Source organism: Emydura macquarii, unplaced genomic scaffold, assembly GCF_026122565.2.
Source record: "Emydura macquarii macquarii isolate MOO-44397 ecotype Brisbane River unplaced genomic scaffold, CSIRO-AGI_Emac_v2 contig_1348, whole genome shotgun sequence".
NCBI classification, from domain to species: Eukaryota; Metazoa; Chordata; order Testudines; family Chelidae; genus Emydura; species Emydura macquarii.
Window position 1 is genome coordinate 12603691 of NW_027131485.1, and position 18810 is coordinate 12622500.

Below are 18810 nucleotides of genomic sequence, written 5' to 3' on the forward strand. Positions count from 1 at the left end.
TGCTGACCATAGAAAGACCATTGTCATACATAGAAAATGCATCGTTGTTAACTGTGGTGATCAACTGTACTGTTGAAGAGCTGATCATTATCACCCAAATTTTAAAGCATGATGGGAAATACGCAGGCTGTAGCCAGTTCCTTGCAGACCTACACAGCTTTTACCTGATCCTCTGGGGACTTTTTATGGGCCTGATGGCTACCTTGGTCACTGAGGTACCGCTGGTCCACCCTATGGCTGTAGTGCAATTTTAGACTACAGTTGCTGGTTGACTTGATATCTGATGTATTTGAGACACAAAAGAGGCACAATTTTCTAACAATTAATGCCATTTAATGAATGATGCACTATAGAAAATAGAAACTAGCTGGGTGCTGGGATCCAGATGAGAGCCAAGCTCCATGGAGCTGTGAGAGAAGGTCTTCTCTCTCTCACACAGTGCCTTCTTTGGCTTATTTTGACAGCATTTCCTGCTGCTGGAACCAAGGGAACCTCAATATGTTGAGAGAAGCTCAAAGGGACGTTTTCTTTTAAATGTGAAACTACACAGAGAGTCTTCCCAGCCTGTCTCCTCAGGAAAGACAGACTCAGAGCTCACGAGCATTTGTAGATAGTGGTCACATCCATTGTCACAATTAACGCTCTGCAATCTGTACAGAATGCAGGGTTCATGGGCCTCTGTAGATGCTGAATTTGCTTGGTTTTATTGGGCTTCTTTCTGGATTCTTTTCTGCACATGCTGTGTCTTTTCTCTCAAGGTTTGGCTGCTGATTCCAGGGAATATGCTTTTCAGAATGCTACAGTACACCATGTACAGCTCCGGGTCTATCTTGGGCATGGGAGTTGAGTTTGAATTACAGGCCTGTTCGGTGATTGAGTGTTGCAACAAATACACATCACTGAAGAGAGCAGTTAGAATTTTGTGTGCAGCTTTGTAAGGGTCATTTTCAAATTGTACCATTGCCTTAAGCTCAGTCAGGGTATAACCATTGTAACGCTTGCTGTCGTCCGTGTGAGGCTGGACGGTCTCACCAATGTGCCTCACCTTCCATGTCAGGCATTTCAGTTCTTCTTTTACATCATCCAGGTCTCTCGCCATGGCTTGGAATTCCTTCAGGGTGACAAATCTCCTGCTGAAAAAGATTGGAGGTACAGTTACCCTAAAACTCAATGAATTGAGAAGTCCACACTTTACGAGTTATGGTTGTCTCAGTTTTAGGGTAACTGTACCTCTGGCCCCTCTCCGTGGTCCACTCCAGGAGTGCCCAGTCCGGTCTCAGGCTTCCAGCCTTCTCCTGGCTCTGGGAAGGGAGCCATGGTCCCCTCCCTTCTGACTGGGGGTTTTAAGGCTGCCCAGCTTCCTGTCATACACTGTGATATCCCCAGCAAGCTAGACTGCCTAATGGCCAGTGCCCGGACCATGCTCTCTCTCCTAGGCTGTGAGCAGTGAGTGCCAGCAGTTACAAGTGACCACACAACTCTTCCAAAGGAAGCACATTTATTATAAGGACAAAAGCATCACCAAGAAAACAGTTTGCAGTTTAAATACAGTATAAACAACTGTTTAAATTAACAGACATACTGTGCTCACACATTCCCAGAGCTGCACCCAGGACCCCTTCTACCCACTTGGGTGTAATGAAGCCATCTCAAGCACAGTAATATAGCTCACCAGGGGGACTGTCTGCTGCTTGATTACAAACTGCTTGATTTCCAGCTATCAGTGGATCCAGGGACCCTGAATATCTCCATTGCGCCATGTTTATATCAGTCCCTGGTATAATTCCATGTGTGTTCTGTGTGCTAACTGCTTACTCACATATGCACCTTCTTGGTTATTTAAAAAAAGGAATAAACAAATGAATTAGTGACCTGCATGCTGGGACCCTGTCTGACCTAAACATGTGATCTGGATGCCTACCTTTTGCAAAGAAGATCTTCGTGAGTCGATTCAAGACTCCTTCCTGTAGGTGTGGGCCCAGCATTGGAGTAGCCAGCAGGCTGCAAGCTATCACTGGGGTTCATTGTCACTTTAGGCCTTGTGCTTTTCCTGCTTGGAATCAGTGTATGGTCTGATGCTGAGGCTTGTAGAGTTTGTGCTGTGTGAGGACAACAGGAATATGAGGAGGTCAGACTGAGTCCTATATGGGATTCTTGGTATTGCCGTTGACTGGCTGAGCTGGATGTTAGAGCAGGCCTGAGGCTGGCTGGGTGAGATGATGTATTTGGCCTTGGATGGGTTGGGCTGTAACCTGATATCTCTAGTTTTGGATTCATTTGCTCCAACATTGTAGGTTTTGATGATGCTCTTGGGGCCAATCTAGTGAGGTGAACAGCTTCCAGCACGGGTGGGTTCTGCACCATGGAGATCTGGCTGACAGACTCTGAGGAAAGTGAGGCGTTGTTTGATGTATCACTGAAGGAGCTCGATGTAGAAAATGGGGGTGTTTTCTGAGCATTGTGGCCACTCCTGGTCGTTCTCACTTTAGTAACATTTAGAGCTGGGTATTGTGCAGCCCTGAAAAACACAAGCAAACAAATACTCACTCCCATTGCCAGGCCTGTGCTAAGAGCTGGTATGTCCGTACAAGTCCCATCACCCATGAGTATTATGCCCATGATTCACCTATCTCTTTTGTACCACATTGGTTTCCAAAGAATGTACATGTGACTCCTAGAGGGTCCCCCTCCTTTGAATCACTCGCCATACTGACAGAGGCTTGACTTGGCTCAGATAAAAGTGTTATCTTATTGCTGACTGCAGCTTTTATTTCTGGGGTAAATTCCTGCCTCCTGAAGAAGGGTAGGAGCATAGTGGGAGATCAATGGCATGTAGCTTGGGATCTGGAAACCACTGAACCAACAGCAGAGTCCTCCCACCATGCAGACATTGCCATTCAAAAGTCATTGCTAAAATAGTCCTTACAACAATGACAAAATGATCATCTTTTGCTGTTCTACTGTCCTTGTGTGAATAATCTACTGTTCTAAATTAGCATAAACATTAAACAGCTTCAGATCCTATTCCTCTGCAAACAGCAATCTGAAACAGAAGGCAAAAGCTTCCACTAAAAGAGGCATGCTTGCAAAAATTCCTCTTCTTTTCCATTACATGTACAGTGCCCAGTGCCATTCTTCATAAACAACTACTTTTACAGCCTTCAAAAATCCAGTGCAGGAGTCATATTTGAAATCCATAATAGCATTATACATTTTTCTACTGGACAGTCGATTTAAACAACTGTTGTGGTGGATAAGGATAAACTCTTACACCTGCAAATTTCCCTCGGCACAGGCTACTGGGACTAATTTGACATTTAAGATAAAGCATCATTAGTAAATGGTTTCATCATTTCAGAATTTCTCTGAGGACAACACAATAGAGACAGTATTAAATCTGGCCTTAAATTTTATGTTTAGGGCTCTCTGATAGAGTTTAAGGATCAATCTTAGAATAAATATCTAGGACCATGAAGAGTCTAAGAAAACATTTATATGGAAGCTCAAAAAAATCTGTTGTCCTTAAAGGAGATTGCATTTTTTTTCTACACCTAATCCACTGTTCATCTTCTAAAGGGGCTTAGAAATCCACCTCCTATCATCTCGTAACTGGAATTAATAGCCTTAGACTTACTTTGATTGAAAACACATCTATAGCTGAAATGCAATATGATAAATGGCAACTCTGGACTGCAAATCTCTTTCATTGGTATAGTCCCTGTGCCAGATTTCAGAAGTGTTGAGGAGTCCTAGCTCCCATTCTAGTCAATGGAGCAGCAATTGCTTTGCGATTCTGAAAATCCAGCCCTGTATGTTTAGATCTCTAGGGTGAGATATTCAACTCCCAGAGAAGGCAGAGGATGCAGCAGGTGCTCAGCACCTCAGGAAACCAGGCCCCAGAGGGCTTGTAAAAAATACAAGTAGAGACTGGTCGAGTCAGTCCATTTCTGGACTTCTAAGGTCATATCCTGCCTATGTGCATGGGCACACGGCTGCTGTACCAGGGCCATGGGGGTGGGGCACCCTGACTACACACTGCTCAGAGAAAGGAGAGAATGGCTGTTCCCAGGGCCACCTGAGCCACTCCAGAACAGAATAAAACTTTGACCTGTCATGTAGCTATTCCTGGAGGCCAGCAGGACCACTGTGATCATCTAATCTGACCTGCACAACACAGGCCACAGAACTGCCCCACAATAATTCCTACAGTGAATCGATCAGAAAACAGCCAATCTTGATTTAAAATATTGATATTACCAGAACCATTTTGTTTTGGGATTCATCCTCTCTGTCCAGGGGACAGAAGTCCAGGACCCTGCCCCTCAGCAGACCATGTGAGCTACCCAAGGGCAGGATCTGTGCTCTCTCCTAGCCACAATTAGCAGAAGGAGCTCTCGGAGGAGGTTGACTTAAAGATCCAGCCTGGGGTATTCATAGGAGACTAAGGGAGTTCAGGCACCCAAACCCCATTGGTACAGAATGGGAGTTGGGCACCTAACTCCCCAGGACACCTCTGAAATCCCCAGTCTCCCAGAGCCACAGCTTCAACAGGGAGATTGAGTGCCCCCCGCATGCCCAATAGCTCAGCAGTTAGGGCCCGCTTCTGGCACAGAGGAGATTGGGGGGGGGTCTGATCATGGCTCCAAATCTGCGGCATGGGGATTAGAACCTGGCTTTCCCAGGTGAGCACTCTAACTGCTGGGCTGTTGCAACGAGGAGCACCACTGCCTCAAGTTCTCGTAGCTTAGGCATGTAACTCCAGGAGAGGGGGCCGGCTGAGACTGCTGCTTGGCGAGAGGTGCCTCCCTCCAGCCTGGATCCAGGCCCTACATCCCTTTGATGCCCTGCTCCCTCAGCATTTCCTCCTGGTTACTAGTTCAGGCCACTCCCTGCTCAGCATGTTGGCTCCTGTGAATCCCTTTTTTAGGTGCCTGACTCCCCACATCCATTGATGGGGAAGCTGGGCACCTATGTTGGTCCTGAGGGGTTCTGCTAGGTGGCAGGGTGCCTAAAAGATAGGCTGAGCATTGCAATGCCTGGATCTGCCTTGTGATTCTAGCCCAGTTGCCCTTGTGCAACTCCATAATGCCACAATGAGGCGTTAGTGTATCTACATACAGGTGCAGTTTAAAACAGAGTGAAAAGAGTTTTCCTAAGTGTTTTAACTGAAATGCCTGTGGTCGCTCATGCTTCCAACATTGCGAAACTGCTGAAGCGTAAACTAGCGCCTTCCTCTCTGCTTCACCTGGGAAGAAAAAGGGCTCACTGGTGCTGTCACTATTCCGGTTGCACACTGTTTATTTTTCCTTGTTTATTTTTTTAACACTCCTCTAACCCTCTGAAATTAAAGTTACAGTTGTTTGCACCCTGGTCGCAGGCAATGTGGACTTCTGCTCTTCATTACGCCAGTGTAAATTAGGAGAACACTATAACAGCAATAATGATACTCTTGATTTATACAGGTGTACATGAGAGCAGGGTTTGGGACTTAAATTTTTGTTTTTCCTACCATTTAAGTCTTAATTCTGCTCCCTTTGAAGTCAATGACAAAATTCCCATTGTTTTCAATAGGAACAGGACTGGCCCCCTGTAACATTTGCCTATCATCAGTCTTTTTTTTTTTTTTTTTAATTGAATCTCTCTGTACTGAATATATCACAGAAAGAAATGGCCTGTTTGAAGGGCCTGAATTTAAAGTCAGTGATGAACTGAAATAAAATGTCATGCCCATCTGTACCTTGTCAAGGAGAGTGACTCTTCAAATACGCCAAATCCTTGCTGTCTGCATCCCTTCAGCACCGTTCTGCTCTGCATATAAAGAATGTTCCCTGTTGTCAGCATGACCTTGTCTGCTGTCTGCACTGCACTGGCTGCAGAGCTAGCACACATCAGACTTTTCAGAGCACTGGCTGATGACGTGAAAGTTATCAACAAACCTGACATCTCCTACCCCGGACCCTGGTGCCGCAGGAAACATTGTGCTTTTTGTATGCAAATCAGTGTCGTGGTCCATTTTCACCATGTTTTAAATCTAAGGGTTTCCTGATCATTTCATTCAAGTGGGGGGTTGAAGGGCCCAGATGTCTGCCAGCTAGGCACTGTTGGACTAACAGCTCCATTCCCTCCACAGACTGGGAAGGCTGGGGAGCCAGGAGAAAAGCAGTGGGAGACTGAAAGGAGAGTAGGCAAGCAGCTGCAGCTGAAAGAGAGGAGGAACAACAGGGATTGTCAAGGACCCATTGACACTCACAGTAGGATGGATGATATGCCCATCCCCTACTCAGCCACTGCTTTCTCTGAGGCATCTAGCTTTGCCTCAGGTCCCTTCCCTTTATCACCAGCGATTGGTGTCCCTCCTTCAGCGCGCTGTGGGGGGACTGTACCTCCCAGGGCTGTATCTATCTGACCCAAGGTGAGACCTTAGAGTGCAGAATTCTGCTGTCCCAAACCTGGTACTTGCTGGTTATTACCTAGCAGCTGTACAGCGCAGGGCCAATTGTCCCTTTGCTCTAGGAGGCTGAGCTCAGGCCCACTGAGCATTTGATAAAGACAAGCAGAAACACACAAAGAATGTTCCACATTTCAGTTCAGAGCAACCGACTCTGCATTCACGGCACACAACAGACCTCAGGCGATGCAACTGTCTGGCACAGAACAGGGTTAAACTAGAGTAAGTGGCAGATGCTCTGTGAGTCTTTAAATCATGATTTATGGACTTCAGTAACAGTCAAAGGTTAGGGGTTTTGTTACAGGAGTGGGTGGGCAAGGTTCTGTGGCCTGCAATGTGCAGAAGGTCAGCTTAGTTGCTCATGATGGTCCTGTCTGGTCTTAAAGTCTATGACTTTATGAGAACAGTCTGTGACTCTATGAGAACAGATTCACCAGCAGCCTGTTGCTTAAGGCATACATCTGGGATGTGGGGAAACCCAGGTTAAAGTCCCTCCAAATCAGGAAGAAGAGGGAGTTGTGTGAATGCTGTAACCATCAGACTATTGGCTGGTCTGGCTGCACTGTGCTAGCTCTTTTCCAAGAAACATTTCTAAAGGTCTAGTTTGCGTTCTGATGCGATATGAAACTGAATGTTAAATCCTTGCATTTTTTTTGTGAAATGGAGTCCTTGTTTTCTAGCCAGCGCTGACCGGGCTTCCCTCCAGATACACTTCATATGTGTGGAGCAGCCACAACACAGGTGCAGGATGACAAGGAGCTGGGTACCAGCTGTTGCCCATGGCATTACCCTGGCTATCCCTGGCACTGGGTATTCCATCGGGAGTTACTGCTGCTCCCAACAGACTCACCTTGTGCAGATTTCCCTTGGTGACTGCTGCTGCACACACACAGGACATTTGGTGAACAGCAGCTGGCCAGGGGAGGTAAGAGCCAGTAATTAGGGACAGGTCGCCATTTGTCACAGGGGGTACCTTTGTGTGCCTCTGGAAATTCATCCAGATCTGACTATGTCATACAATGCACGTTGCCTTGTGCATGCACAGAACTTGTCAGACACTTGCCCATGCCTTCAGAAAGCACACACTCTTGGCCTGCTGCCCGGCACGTGCCCTGCTGGGCCTCCTGCATTGGTTCCAAACTATGACAGAGTTAGTGCTCCGAGCTGGACACAGGCAAAACAGTGCCTTCTCTGGCCCAGTCCTCTCAGCAAACACTGATGGATTTACAGCAGTGGTTCTCAAACTTTTTGTACTGGTGCCCCCTTTCACACAGCAAGCCTCTGAGTGCGCCCTCCCCCTTATACATTAAAAACACATTTGTTATATTTATTACTATTTTAACGCTAAATTTATAATCCTATTGTCCAAAATGAATTAGCTTTTCTCACTGCTTTTAAGTTAAGACGAAAACATATTTTTATCCAATTATTATTATAAGCAGAAGGGTTTTTTTAAATAGTTACTGTTTAATACTTGGGGGATGGTGCGAAGAAACTTTGTCAGTATCACTTTCAAAAGCAGACTTAATACCCCATTGCTACTCTTCTGCGCTGCTGCTGGTGGCAGGCGCTGCCTTCAGAGCTGGGCGGCTGGAGAGCAGCGGCTGCTGACTACAGGCAGTGCCACCGGCAGCAGCAGCCCAGAACTGCAGAAGTGAAGGTAGCAATACGGTACCACGCCACCCCTACCTTCTGTGTAACATCTGACCTTTGTGCTGGGAAGGGTTGCTGTGGGGGGAGGGGGCTAAGGCAATTTTTGGGGTGGCTATAGCACCCACAAGTCCCACCCCAGCACCACCCCACTTGTGTGTCTGACTGTTAGATTATAAATTACTTTTTTTTTTTCAGCTCTGTGTTCTGATTGGTCTGCAGTTTAATGCAGCTCTTCAGCTGTTGAACAGTCAAGCGGCTAATGTTGTCTCAGTCCCAGGGCTGGCCTTAGGGAAAATGGCGCCCTGGGTGAACTATTTTGGTGCCCTTTCTTTGGAGGCAGAGTGGGATTGGGGATGGAGCTGGGCACTTTCCCCTGTACCCCCTCAGCCTCCCTCCTGCCCTCCACATCCCCCTGCACTCCTTTAGTTTACCTCCTGTTCCCCACAAACCCTGCACCTCCTCAGTTTCCTTCCTGACCCCATACCCACTGCACCTCCTCACCTCCCTCTTTTCCCCCACTTCCTCCTGCCCCCCAGCCTCCCTCCTACCCCTACAGCCTCCTGCTCCCCTCACCTTCCCTCCTACCCCAATAGCCTCTGCACTCCCTTAGTCTTCCCCTGCTCTGCCCACTCCTCACGTCCCTTCTCCTCCCCCCAGTGTCCCTCCTTGCCCCACATTCCCATCTCCTCATAGTTTCCTATCAAGCCCCCAAGCTGTAGAACACAGGAACAACCATCTTTCCTGACTATGGCCTGGCTTCAGTCTCATTGAAAACCATGGGTGCTGGTGGCCACCTTTATTGTTACAACAATCTGTAACCCACTAACCCCTCTTTTCGTCCTATGACTGCAGAGGTGTTAACGGGTCACTCTGCCTTGAATGGTCCCTTAGAACAGTGGTGCTTACACTGGGGTCTGCGGCCTCCAGGGGGTCCTTACAGACTGCACAGGGCTCACAAAATATTACAAGATTAAAAAAAAAAAAAATCTCACCGCCTGTCTGCATTGCCTAACTATTAAAACCGACAGATCTACTCTTCTGTTTACAGAACATATCCCGTGGTGCATGAACAAGGCTGTAATACTCACGTTGCATAAATGTCACTGTAAAAAATCTGACTGCTTTGCGACAGCAAATCAGAAGTGACGTCCGTTTTATTTGATGACTGAGATGTCTCTGGTGGGTGGAAGTGGAATATATTGTTACAGTGTGTGAGCAAATTACATTGAAAATGGATACGTTCTAAAACATCCTCATATTAGTACTACTAGTTGTGTTGAAGCCATGGACAATGTACAGGCAAGTAATAAGAAATAAATGAAGAACAGAAAATTTGACGAAAGTTATATTGATTTTGGTTTTATGGAATTTAGTGAGGGAGGACCACAATGCGTTGTGTGCTTACAAATCAAAGGAAGCAATGAACCTGAGAAGTTGAAACCTCACAACCAGGTGCCTGGAGTATAAAGAAAAATTCACAGACATTCTTCAACGAAAGAAAGAAGAATACAATTGACAGAAAACGCAAATGACACACAATCAGTTCAAGAAAAGGCTCTGAAAGCATCTTTCTTAACAGTGTTTCAGATTGCAAAGAGTAAAAATTCCCATATCATTGTAGAACAGATTCTTCCAGCTGCTGTAAATCTGTGCGAAGTGGTGGTAAGTGAAGATGCAGCAAAGAAACTTAAGGCCATGCCACTTCCTAACAACACAGTTAGCAGGAGACTTAAAGAGCTTTTAAAATGCCAACTAACTGAAAGGCTACGGCCATGTGAACAGTTTGCAGTGTCAGCTTGATGAGACAATTGATGTTGGTAATGCAGCACAATTATTAGATTTTGTTTGTTATGTTTGGCTGGGGGAAATTTTGGAAGATTTTCTTTTTTGTCAGGAATTACCAGAATGGACAACAGGTCAGGAAATATTCAAATTATTAGATAATTTCATGAAAGTGGAATCGCACTTCCAAAGTGCCAACCAGTACATCTGAGTTTCCTCCCCTTTTCCCTTCCCCTCAGGAGCCAACATCCTTAGGCCAGCCTGTGACATATCATAATATTAGTGTGGTTATGGCCCCCAGAGCAATTTGCAACTGTCTGCTACTGGCATGTGACTGTAAAACAAACATGGTAATGATACAGACATGCAAAGCCAGCATACACAAACACAGTAGCAAACATAAGAACAAGCAGAAAACCAGAGCAGTTGTATCAAAAACACACAGCGCCCAGTCCTTGCGGCTGCATGAAGGGGCTTTGCTGTCATAAGAACTGCAAGGGCGTGCGTAAAACCAGCGCCGAGATTGCCAAAACACAGAAAGCATTGCAGTGATTTAGGGCTGTGTTGCATTTCTTAATGGCTGTTTTTTGCGGAGGTGGGTTAAAGCAGGGGGCTCCTCTGACTGCACCCACCCTCACAGGAAGCCGCTACCATTTGTCTCTCAGTGCTAAAAGCCATGAACCAGGAGCCTTGCACGTCAAACTGCACTGCGAGGCCAACTCTGGGAAGAGCCCTGATGACACCTAAAAATTTCAATCCAGGGCTGCTTGTCGCTGCTCTTGTCTCAGCATGGTACTGCCTCTTCAGAGGCATAATTTATTCCTTCCTGCATAAGAGCTGCTTTTTAATGAGAGATTCACCCACTTAGGGCACCAGTCATTTTAGGTAAAATTATCAAGCACCTGCTGCCAGGCTGTCACAGCATCACACTGGTCAAGAGTCCTCTAAAATCAGCCTCTGATGAGGTTTAGTTTCTGAGGCCAGTATGAAGTGCGCTGGCCTAATCATGAAGATTTTTCTGAGAGAAATTACCCACAAAAAGACTGCAAAAAATCACTTAATCAGTAACGCTTTTTATTTTAACACACATCACAAGTTTACTGCACAACCAGAGAGAGTTAGGAAAGGTATTTCCACTGTCCAGTTGTTTTTAACTAATCAATTTCACAGACACTGAGGCAGTAATACATTTCACAGCAAGTGTCCTTGAACACTGGACCCTCAGCCAGAACTGTACAGTATCACCATACAATCTTTGACTTGTACAGAACAAGCAGCTCCCCTGGTTTTAGCTACCATTGTAACACACGTAACAAAAGCATTGTCTTCTTTCCCAGATTAACTGATTCTGCATCCAGCGCCCCGGGAACGAGTTTATAGGCTAGGACCCTTGGCTCTACCCAGACAATGGCTTTCCTGTGGACTGAGCCAGTGTTCGGCTGGTGATGGAGCTTTGACATCCATGCTTAGCCCGCCAATCTGGTTTATAGCCTTCTGTTAGTCCACCCTCCGCTCTGCTGTCTGGCTGCCTTCTTCTGAGCTAAGATTGCCACATTACGGGTCTCAGTCCTCTAGTTTGGTCTCTGTTCCATCCTTTTGGCTGCCTGTGTTCCAGTCTAGCTACTTGGTCTTTTCCTGCTGCTCCAAAGCATTGGTCCCTAGCACCTGAGCTAAAGGAGAATGTCTGTTACCTGGGCTAGTGCTAGGGATTACGCTTGCTCTGGCAGGACCCTCCCCCTCCCACACACACACACACATACTTGGGCAGCTTGACATTTCCTCCAGAAGAGCACAATAACAACATGGATACAGCAGCCAGTAGGTTGTAACTTTCCATCACACCCTTGACCTCACCTGTTGAAAGATTTTTGCTGTTTTCACCCTGATTGTAGCATCCCCTTCAGGATCCTTGGCTCTCAATAAGTTACTGAAGAAGGGCCAGATTATTTGCTGGGTCAGGATCTGCTCAGCACCTTTGTGTGTGGGGGAGGCACAGGACACAAAATGGGGAATGTGCTGTCAGAGGGCCAGCTACTGCTTGTTGATTCTCTGTTTGGTACTATCCCTGCCCAAGCAGCAGTTCAAGTTAGACCAGCTGGCAGTTGGCCCCAAGACATCCTCTGTCAGCTGGAGATAGTCAGAAGGCAATAGGCTTTGGCCATGCTGCCTCCTCACCCAATACTCCCTGTCATGGCCTTTAGTCCAGCAGCTCAATGGGGAACGCCAAAGAGCCAACACTGCTTGCTCTGCAGGTGCTGCTTAGGTGCTGGTGGTAAATTCGCCAAGCAGAACACGGCCCTGGACTGCTGCAGCTTCAGCCCTTTTCCATAGGCATTTGGCAGGCCCTGGCTGCTTTTATATGAGGCACTGGCTGAGGGGTATGTGGAGCAGATGAAGAGTCACCTTTGGGACAGAGACCATCTTGCTCTGTGTTTGCACAGTGCCCAGTGCAGTGGGGCCTGGTCCATAGCTGGGTGCTTGCATAATTAAATAATAATACAACCTGTTTCCTTATCTGCTGTCTTGAACAGTCTGATTTGTGCCACACTAGCTATTTGTTTGCTTCCATCACCTTTTATGTTAAGAAAACAATCTTCGCTCTGACACACACAAAACCAGCACAACACTGCAAAAGCAAATAGAAGACCAAGCAGAAAAGCCACAAGAACAAGCAAGCAAAAGAGCAGCATATGGAGCTAGATTTTCAAAAGTTCATCACTTACAGATCTGACCCTCAGCTTTATTGAAAATCTAGCCCCAAACCAGCCACCGGTATTGCAAAAGCAGAGGAAAAAGCAAGAACGAAATACACAATGCTCTTCTGGCTAACGCAGAGGATGGGGAGTCAGAAGATCACTGCTGATGCTACAACAGACTTCACTTGTGACCTGGAGAAATCACTTACCTTCTCTGCCTGTTTCCCTAGCTGCAAAACAGCGATAATGGTACTTACCTGCCCAAAGGGGCCATGAGGCTTAAAGCTCATAACTGCTGACTTTCATGAGGCTCTGCGTGTGACATTTTATGCAAACTAATTAATGGGCCAGTTTGCATATTTGCAACTAATTGGCATATAACTCCAACTTTAAAAAAATTGTGTGGTTTTAGCGTTCATGCACATCCTGGTGAACAAAGTCCTTGGTTTGCCTACAGAGCAGCACCCGGGCAAGCTTCCCCAAATAATGCACTACCAGTCTGGCTCACAAGTAACAGTCAGTCTCTGTGGCCTGTGGATTTAGTTCTTGGCTTCATTGCTGTGTCTGCCAATCAGTGCAAAGTGTGACTGGGAGCTGGACTGGAACCCCTCCTGCAAACGCATCTGCTCTAGGGAACCCAGGCCTCCATTAGAGCAAAACAACTTTTAAGCTCTAGTGAGCTAGGCTGGTGACAGACTGGTGCCTGGCAGGCAAAAGGCTCTGCAGCCCATTAGCAATGGCCTGAGGGAGCCAGTTGCCAGCTCTGGAGCACCAGTACCTGAAAGGTGCACTGAACTGCAAAGCTAGTAACCAGAAAGTCTAGGCTCAGCTCTTCCACCGATGGTTAATATTTCTGTACTTTTCACAATCTTTATTATGAGCCAAGACCCGATAGTGGAACCTTGGGGGGGGGGGGGGGGGGGGGTGTGTGTGTGTGTGTGTGTGTGTGTGTGTGTGTGTGTGTGTGTGTGTGTGTGGGGGGGGGGGGGGAAACGGTCATCTACCCACTTCAGATAAGATAACAGAGAGCTTCCAGATCTGGGAATAGACCTGAGTTTTCTAATATAACAGATTCAAGTCCCATGCTAACCACTTGACCACACAGCCTTGTCTGGAAGGGACATGGCAAATTAGGTGCATCTGGATCCAGGCTAACACAGAGTGGCTGTGTGTCACCCTCTAGTGGATAGTCAACATATACAAATTGCTCTTCAGCTCAAAAGGTAGACACTCTTGCTAATATCCAGCAGGCTGGACTGAGGCCTCATAGACAACTCGAAGACTTGCATCTGGCTCTGCTGTCTGTAATACTAGATTGCAATTGGCCCTCGCGCCAGCAAGAGAAACCACGAAACCTCGCACCACTGTCTGACAAATACTTGTTTAGCCCACTGGCAATGGGTGTGTTTTGGCTCTCTCTATGGGAATAGCATATTTTTCTCCTCACTAGTTTCTCTTTGTTTCAATAGAAGAGGCTTATGTTCTGGCTCTGCAGGTTGTGTATGCAAATCTGGCTGATGACCCAGCTGGGTGAAAAACAAATAGGTAGATGAATTAAAGTTAGTACAAGGACCCGGAAGTAATTGCTGGAAGGATTTTCTGTTGCAAAACATTGTATTTAGAAGTGACTTTGGCTGTTGTGTTGATTTACTGTTGCCTGTTTGATTTAGTTGGGGTTGGTCCTGCTGTGAGCAGGGGGTTGCAATAGATGACCTGAGGTCCCGTCCAACCCTAATCTGCTACAATTTGGATTTTGGATATTTGGAACTGTCTCTTTAAGAATAGGCTTTGGCAGACAACATGTGGCTTGAGAAGAGCAGTGTTTGTGAGATTGTGCATCTGTGAGCAGACAAGGGCAGACTCTGCATGTGTCAGCTCAAAAAGGTCAGGACTTGAGCAGATAAATGTCTTTCCAGAAAGCAGCCTCGTTTTCGCAGGTGTCAGATTAGCATTTATGGAAACTGGATGCCCCAGCGTGTTGCTAGTGCTATAGAGTCTTTCACCTGCAGGTCACCACCATGACTCCTGCCCAGAAGTGGTTCACCTCTAATGGATCCCTGTGTGGGAAGAACTTAATGAGTGCTAGTCTCTCATGTCACAAACTCACCTTTATAGATTGTTGGCGCTTCAGGGCCTGTCTTTTGCTCTGTTTGTACAGCACCTAGCACAATGGGGCCATGAGCTCAGATTCATTCTCTAGCGAAAGCACCTTCAGCAAGGGCTAAAATCACCTCAGTCACATCCCAACATATAACTTACTGTATTTGGGCCACTCTCAGGATGTTTGAACTTTTGGGGTTGGTGTCACTGGCAGTAAGCCGGAAGCAGTGCGTCCCAGCTGGAGCAGTGAATCTCAATGGCATTCTACAAGCCAGACCCCCAGCTGATGTAAATAAGCATAGCTCTGTTGATTTCAATGAAGCTGCCCCAATTTATCTCAGCTCAAAATCTGGCCTGTATATTTATTATTTCAGTGCAATAATTTGAATGGTTATTGTTGTCTACGTTCCCTGTAGCACACTCAATACTGCTAGCTCATGACATTCACTGAGGATGCTATGACAGTAGAGTGCATCGGAAGGATTCACTCAGAAGGTGCAGGGAGATGTCACTTCCATGTGCATTCATTGTTTTAGTTTGTGCACACCAAGATCCCCTCCTCCATTCACTGCTACAGAGAGTGTGACTTCCCTCTTGTACGCTGCTTAGTCTGACGTGTGGCGTCAGCATGAGAAATGGAAGCATGAGCTTCACAAACTGGGTTTCCCAGTGTGATTAAAACAAGACACAAAAGATTTACAGGCAGTAACTCAGGCCTCCAGAATATTGCTGTGCTTGTGCTTAAATCCAACTGTGGGTATAAAATTCAGCATGGAAATAGATACCGGAATAGCAATATGTTCTTTCTAAGAAACTGTGCAAGAGTAAATGCAGAGGGCCAGATTCTCAGCTGCTGTAAATCAGTGCAGTTCCATTGCCATCATCTGCCAATTTACACCTGCTGATTGAGGATTTGGCCCAGACTGTGTGAACTGCAATCTGGCAGGGTGGCTCTGGAAATGTACAGAAGGGCACTTAAAATGAGAGTAAAGGGAAGGTCCAGCAGCTGGAGCTAAATCGATCAGAGTTTGCCTCAAAAGACAAAGGTCCTGCTGTTTAGGTGAGAAATAAGGTTTTAAATGTGGCATGGTGAATAGCTAAGCAGTCTACCACCTCCTTCGGGGAACGATGTGCTAAACAGGTATTTGGGCTCAACAGGGGTATTTTGATTAAAGGAAATGACGCAAAAGCTAAGGTTCCAGAGGAAGCAATTCCAAAATGGTGTGTCGTGAAGCCAGTGTCTGACTCACTGAGAAAGCGCTGAGATCTGGACATTCAAGGAGCTAGAGAATGAAGATGCAAACCCCACAACATACAGTAGGTGCACTTTGTCCCTCTGTGTGTGGAACTAAGACACAGAGGCATGAATTTATGGGAATTATGAAGTGACAATCGTTGCTTGGCCATACAGCAATAACTAACTCTCAAGCTTTATTTCCAATGTTAACAGAAAGAAGTAAGTTTACCAGGTAAGGTTTGACTAATGCCATAGTGCTATCGTTGGTACCTAGCAATATTACCACACTGCAAGCTTTCCTCAGGATAATAAACATGGACCAGTCATTGTGTGCTTGTTCATTGTTTAAGCTTTCAGTTCAATAAGGTGAAAACTATGAGTAGTCACATGGGCACCAGAAAGCATCTAACTAACCAAGGACCTGATTTTCAAAGGCATTTAGCTGCCTAATGAAGCAGATAGGGGTTTGTAGCAGGGCGAGCTCCGCTCCTGCCTTTTTGCACCACAAAAATCGGCCCAGACTCTATTGGCTGTGTGTCCACCATGCAATTTATTTGAGTTCCCTCCACCAACTCCTGTACAGTCCCATGTAACAGTCTATTGTCAATATGCCTTCTGCTGTCTGTCCTCTCCTCTGAATCTGCGAGGAGCAGAGATCTCCCTTCCCCAAGGCCTCTCTGGAGAGGTGGCTCATCTATCTTATCTCCCACTCTCCCTCCCTTTGCACTTCCTTCCTCTGCCTTTTTAAGAAGCTTGAGTTGATGGGCTAATTGGCTCATTAGCCCACCAGCCTTGATTAGCTAATTAACTTTAATTACCCCAATCAGCTTTCTTGAGGCGGGGTGAGGGGAACTAATTAATGAGAAAGTGCAGGCTCACATGTTAACTCCTTGCACTCTGTCACAGGGCCTACTGGATGAGAGAGAGAATCTTTCAAGCCACACAGAGCTCTTTTCCAGATCTGGGAAAGGTGATCCGAGTGTCACAGCTAAATGTAAGGTGGAACCGATAGGGCTACAGCTAAACTGCATACAACTTTAGGAAACTAGGCACTTCTGAAAATCCCGCTAGCCTCTTAGCTGCTTCTTTAGACATCTAAATACAATTGAACATTGGCCCTAAGTAACTAAACCTGCACTGTGGAGTGTTCGTGCATTTTGACCCTGATTTGGGGGTTAGTGGCATGTTTCTTGTCGGAAGGGAGGCTCTGATTTCACGCAGACTGAGACATGGCAAGGAGAGGCCCAGTGCATTTGTATCACACCCCATCAAACTCCTGACAGGGATTCAGCATACAGCGAGAAAGGGGAGTTGGCACATGCGTAGTAAAGAAATTCTACAGATTCCTCTCCATATGGTAGAAAACTTACTTTGATAAACCTTTTTCCCAGTGATTAGAAGCCAAGATTGGGGTAACATCTGTTATTGCTGACAGTGCAGAGCTCATCTTTGATACTGGTTGTCATGCTGGTTAGATTGGGGGGGGAGGATTTAACATATGATTTAACATCAGTTTGTCAAAAATCATAATTAATGTGAGATATGCCATGTCAGGTACTGTTAGAAAGGTTGTAATATGCTAAGTAAGATGATAATACTTATGTTCCTGTGTTATATGTAAGATGGAAGTTATGGATATGGTTAATATATCTGTATTTCAAATTGTGCTGGCTGGGAAATACCCCAGACAGAATGGTGGCAGAACAATAGCCGGCTTAATGGCCCATTAAGACACTCAGGAATGCAAGGAGCCCAGGAAGAAACTAAAGGCATACCTGAAGAGTTACCAGGATTGGCCCATGTGACTCTGGACTCCATTTTAGTTCTTGTAATATTCCACAAGACAGCATGGCCAAGCCAGGTGGTATATAAGGCCAAGCCACATAATCCATTTGGTCTTTGTTCCTGTTCAGGTACAGACACATACCCGCCTCTGGATCAATTCATTTTGCAACTGAACTGAAGGACTAAGACCCATCCAGGTACTGGATGTATACCAGAGGAACTGTACAAGCCTGCAACTCCACAATTCTCCCAGAAACTGGATGTATATGGACTTTCAATCATTTGTATGTCTCTGATTTGCTTTGACTCTTTCTCTCATGTTTTGTTTCTTTCCTTTCACAATAAACCTTTAGTTTTAGTTACTGAAGGATTGGCTGGCAGCGTGGTATTTTGGGTAAGATCCAAACTTATATTGATCTGTGCTGTGGCTGACCCTTTGGGGGTCAGAGGGAACCTTTTTAGTAAAGCGCATAGAGTTTAAATAACTGGTCTCTTTACTGGACCTAGTGCTGATTGGGAGCCAGAAGCTGAAATGCAGTAAAGGGGCTGTGTGTATTTGTGTACTAGCTTCTTGATAACCAGTTTGGGGGAATCAGAAGCACAGTCTGAGGCTGTTTGGGAAGTCTGACTTCAGTGTCACCCACCAGTGCTGAGAGAGACTGCTCTCCTTTTACAGCCTGCCCTGACCTTGGCATTTTCAGGTAGCTGCCCTGGGCATGGAAGGGTCACACTGGTGTTCTCGTTTCTCTAACCAAGTTCATAGATAAGATGTTTTCAGGTTCTTTGAAAAGTTCCTGACAGAATTATATTTATTCCATTGATCATCCTTGGAGGATGCTCTGGGTTTGCCCATCAGTTCTTTCATGGTAACTCATGTTTTTAATCAGCGTAAATAATTGGGACTTTGTATTCCTGTTTCCTCAGAGTAACCCATGTTGTGATTTGCATGGCTGCCAAGATCCATTGTACCATAGAGAAAGCTGTTAGTCAGAAGGTTAAGTCACTCCCCCACCACCTGGCCTTCTCCATGTCAGAGCACAGGGGCTGGCAGCAGCAGCTGCCTCTGGTAGGGCTTGAGAAAAATATAGTACTGAGCTGCCTCTTCTTGC

At 46.1% G+C, this 18810-nt stretch overlaps 1 protein-coding gene across 1 annotated transcript in view; it reads right to left on the minus strand.

The window, feature by feature from the left end:
* Positions 1-1195: 1195 nt before the first annotated feature.
* The window catches only part of GSG1L (GSG1 like), a 103381-nt gene continuing 85766 nt past the window's right edge, over positions 1196-18810 (minus strand). Inside the window, exon 8 of the mRNA XM_067551207.1 lies at positions 1196-2518. Coding sequence (XP_067407308.1) covers positions 2496-2518 — 23 coding nt within the window. The 3' untranslated portion in view covers positions 1196-2495. The remainder of the gene's footprint in view (positions 2519-18810) is intronic.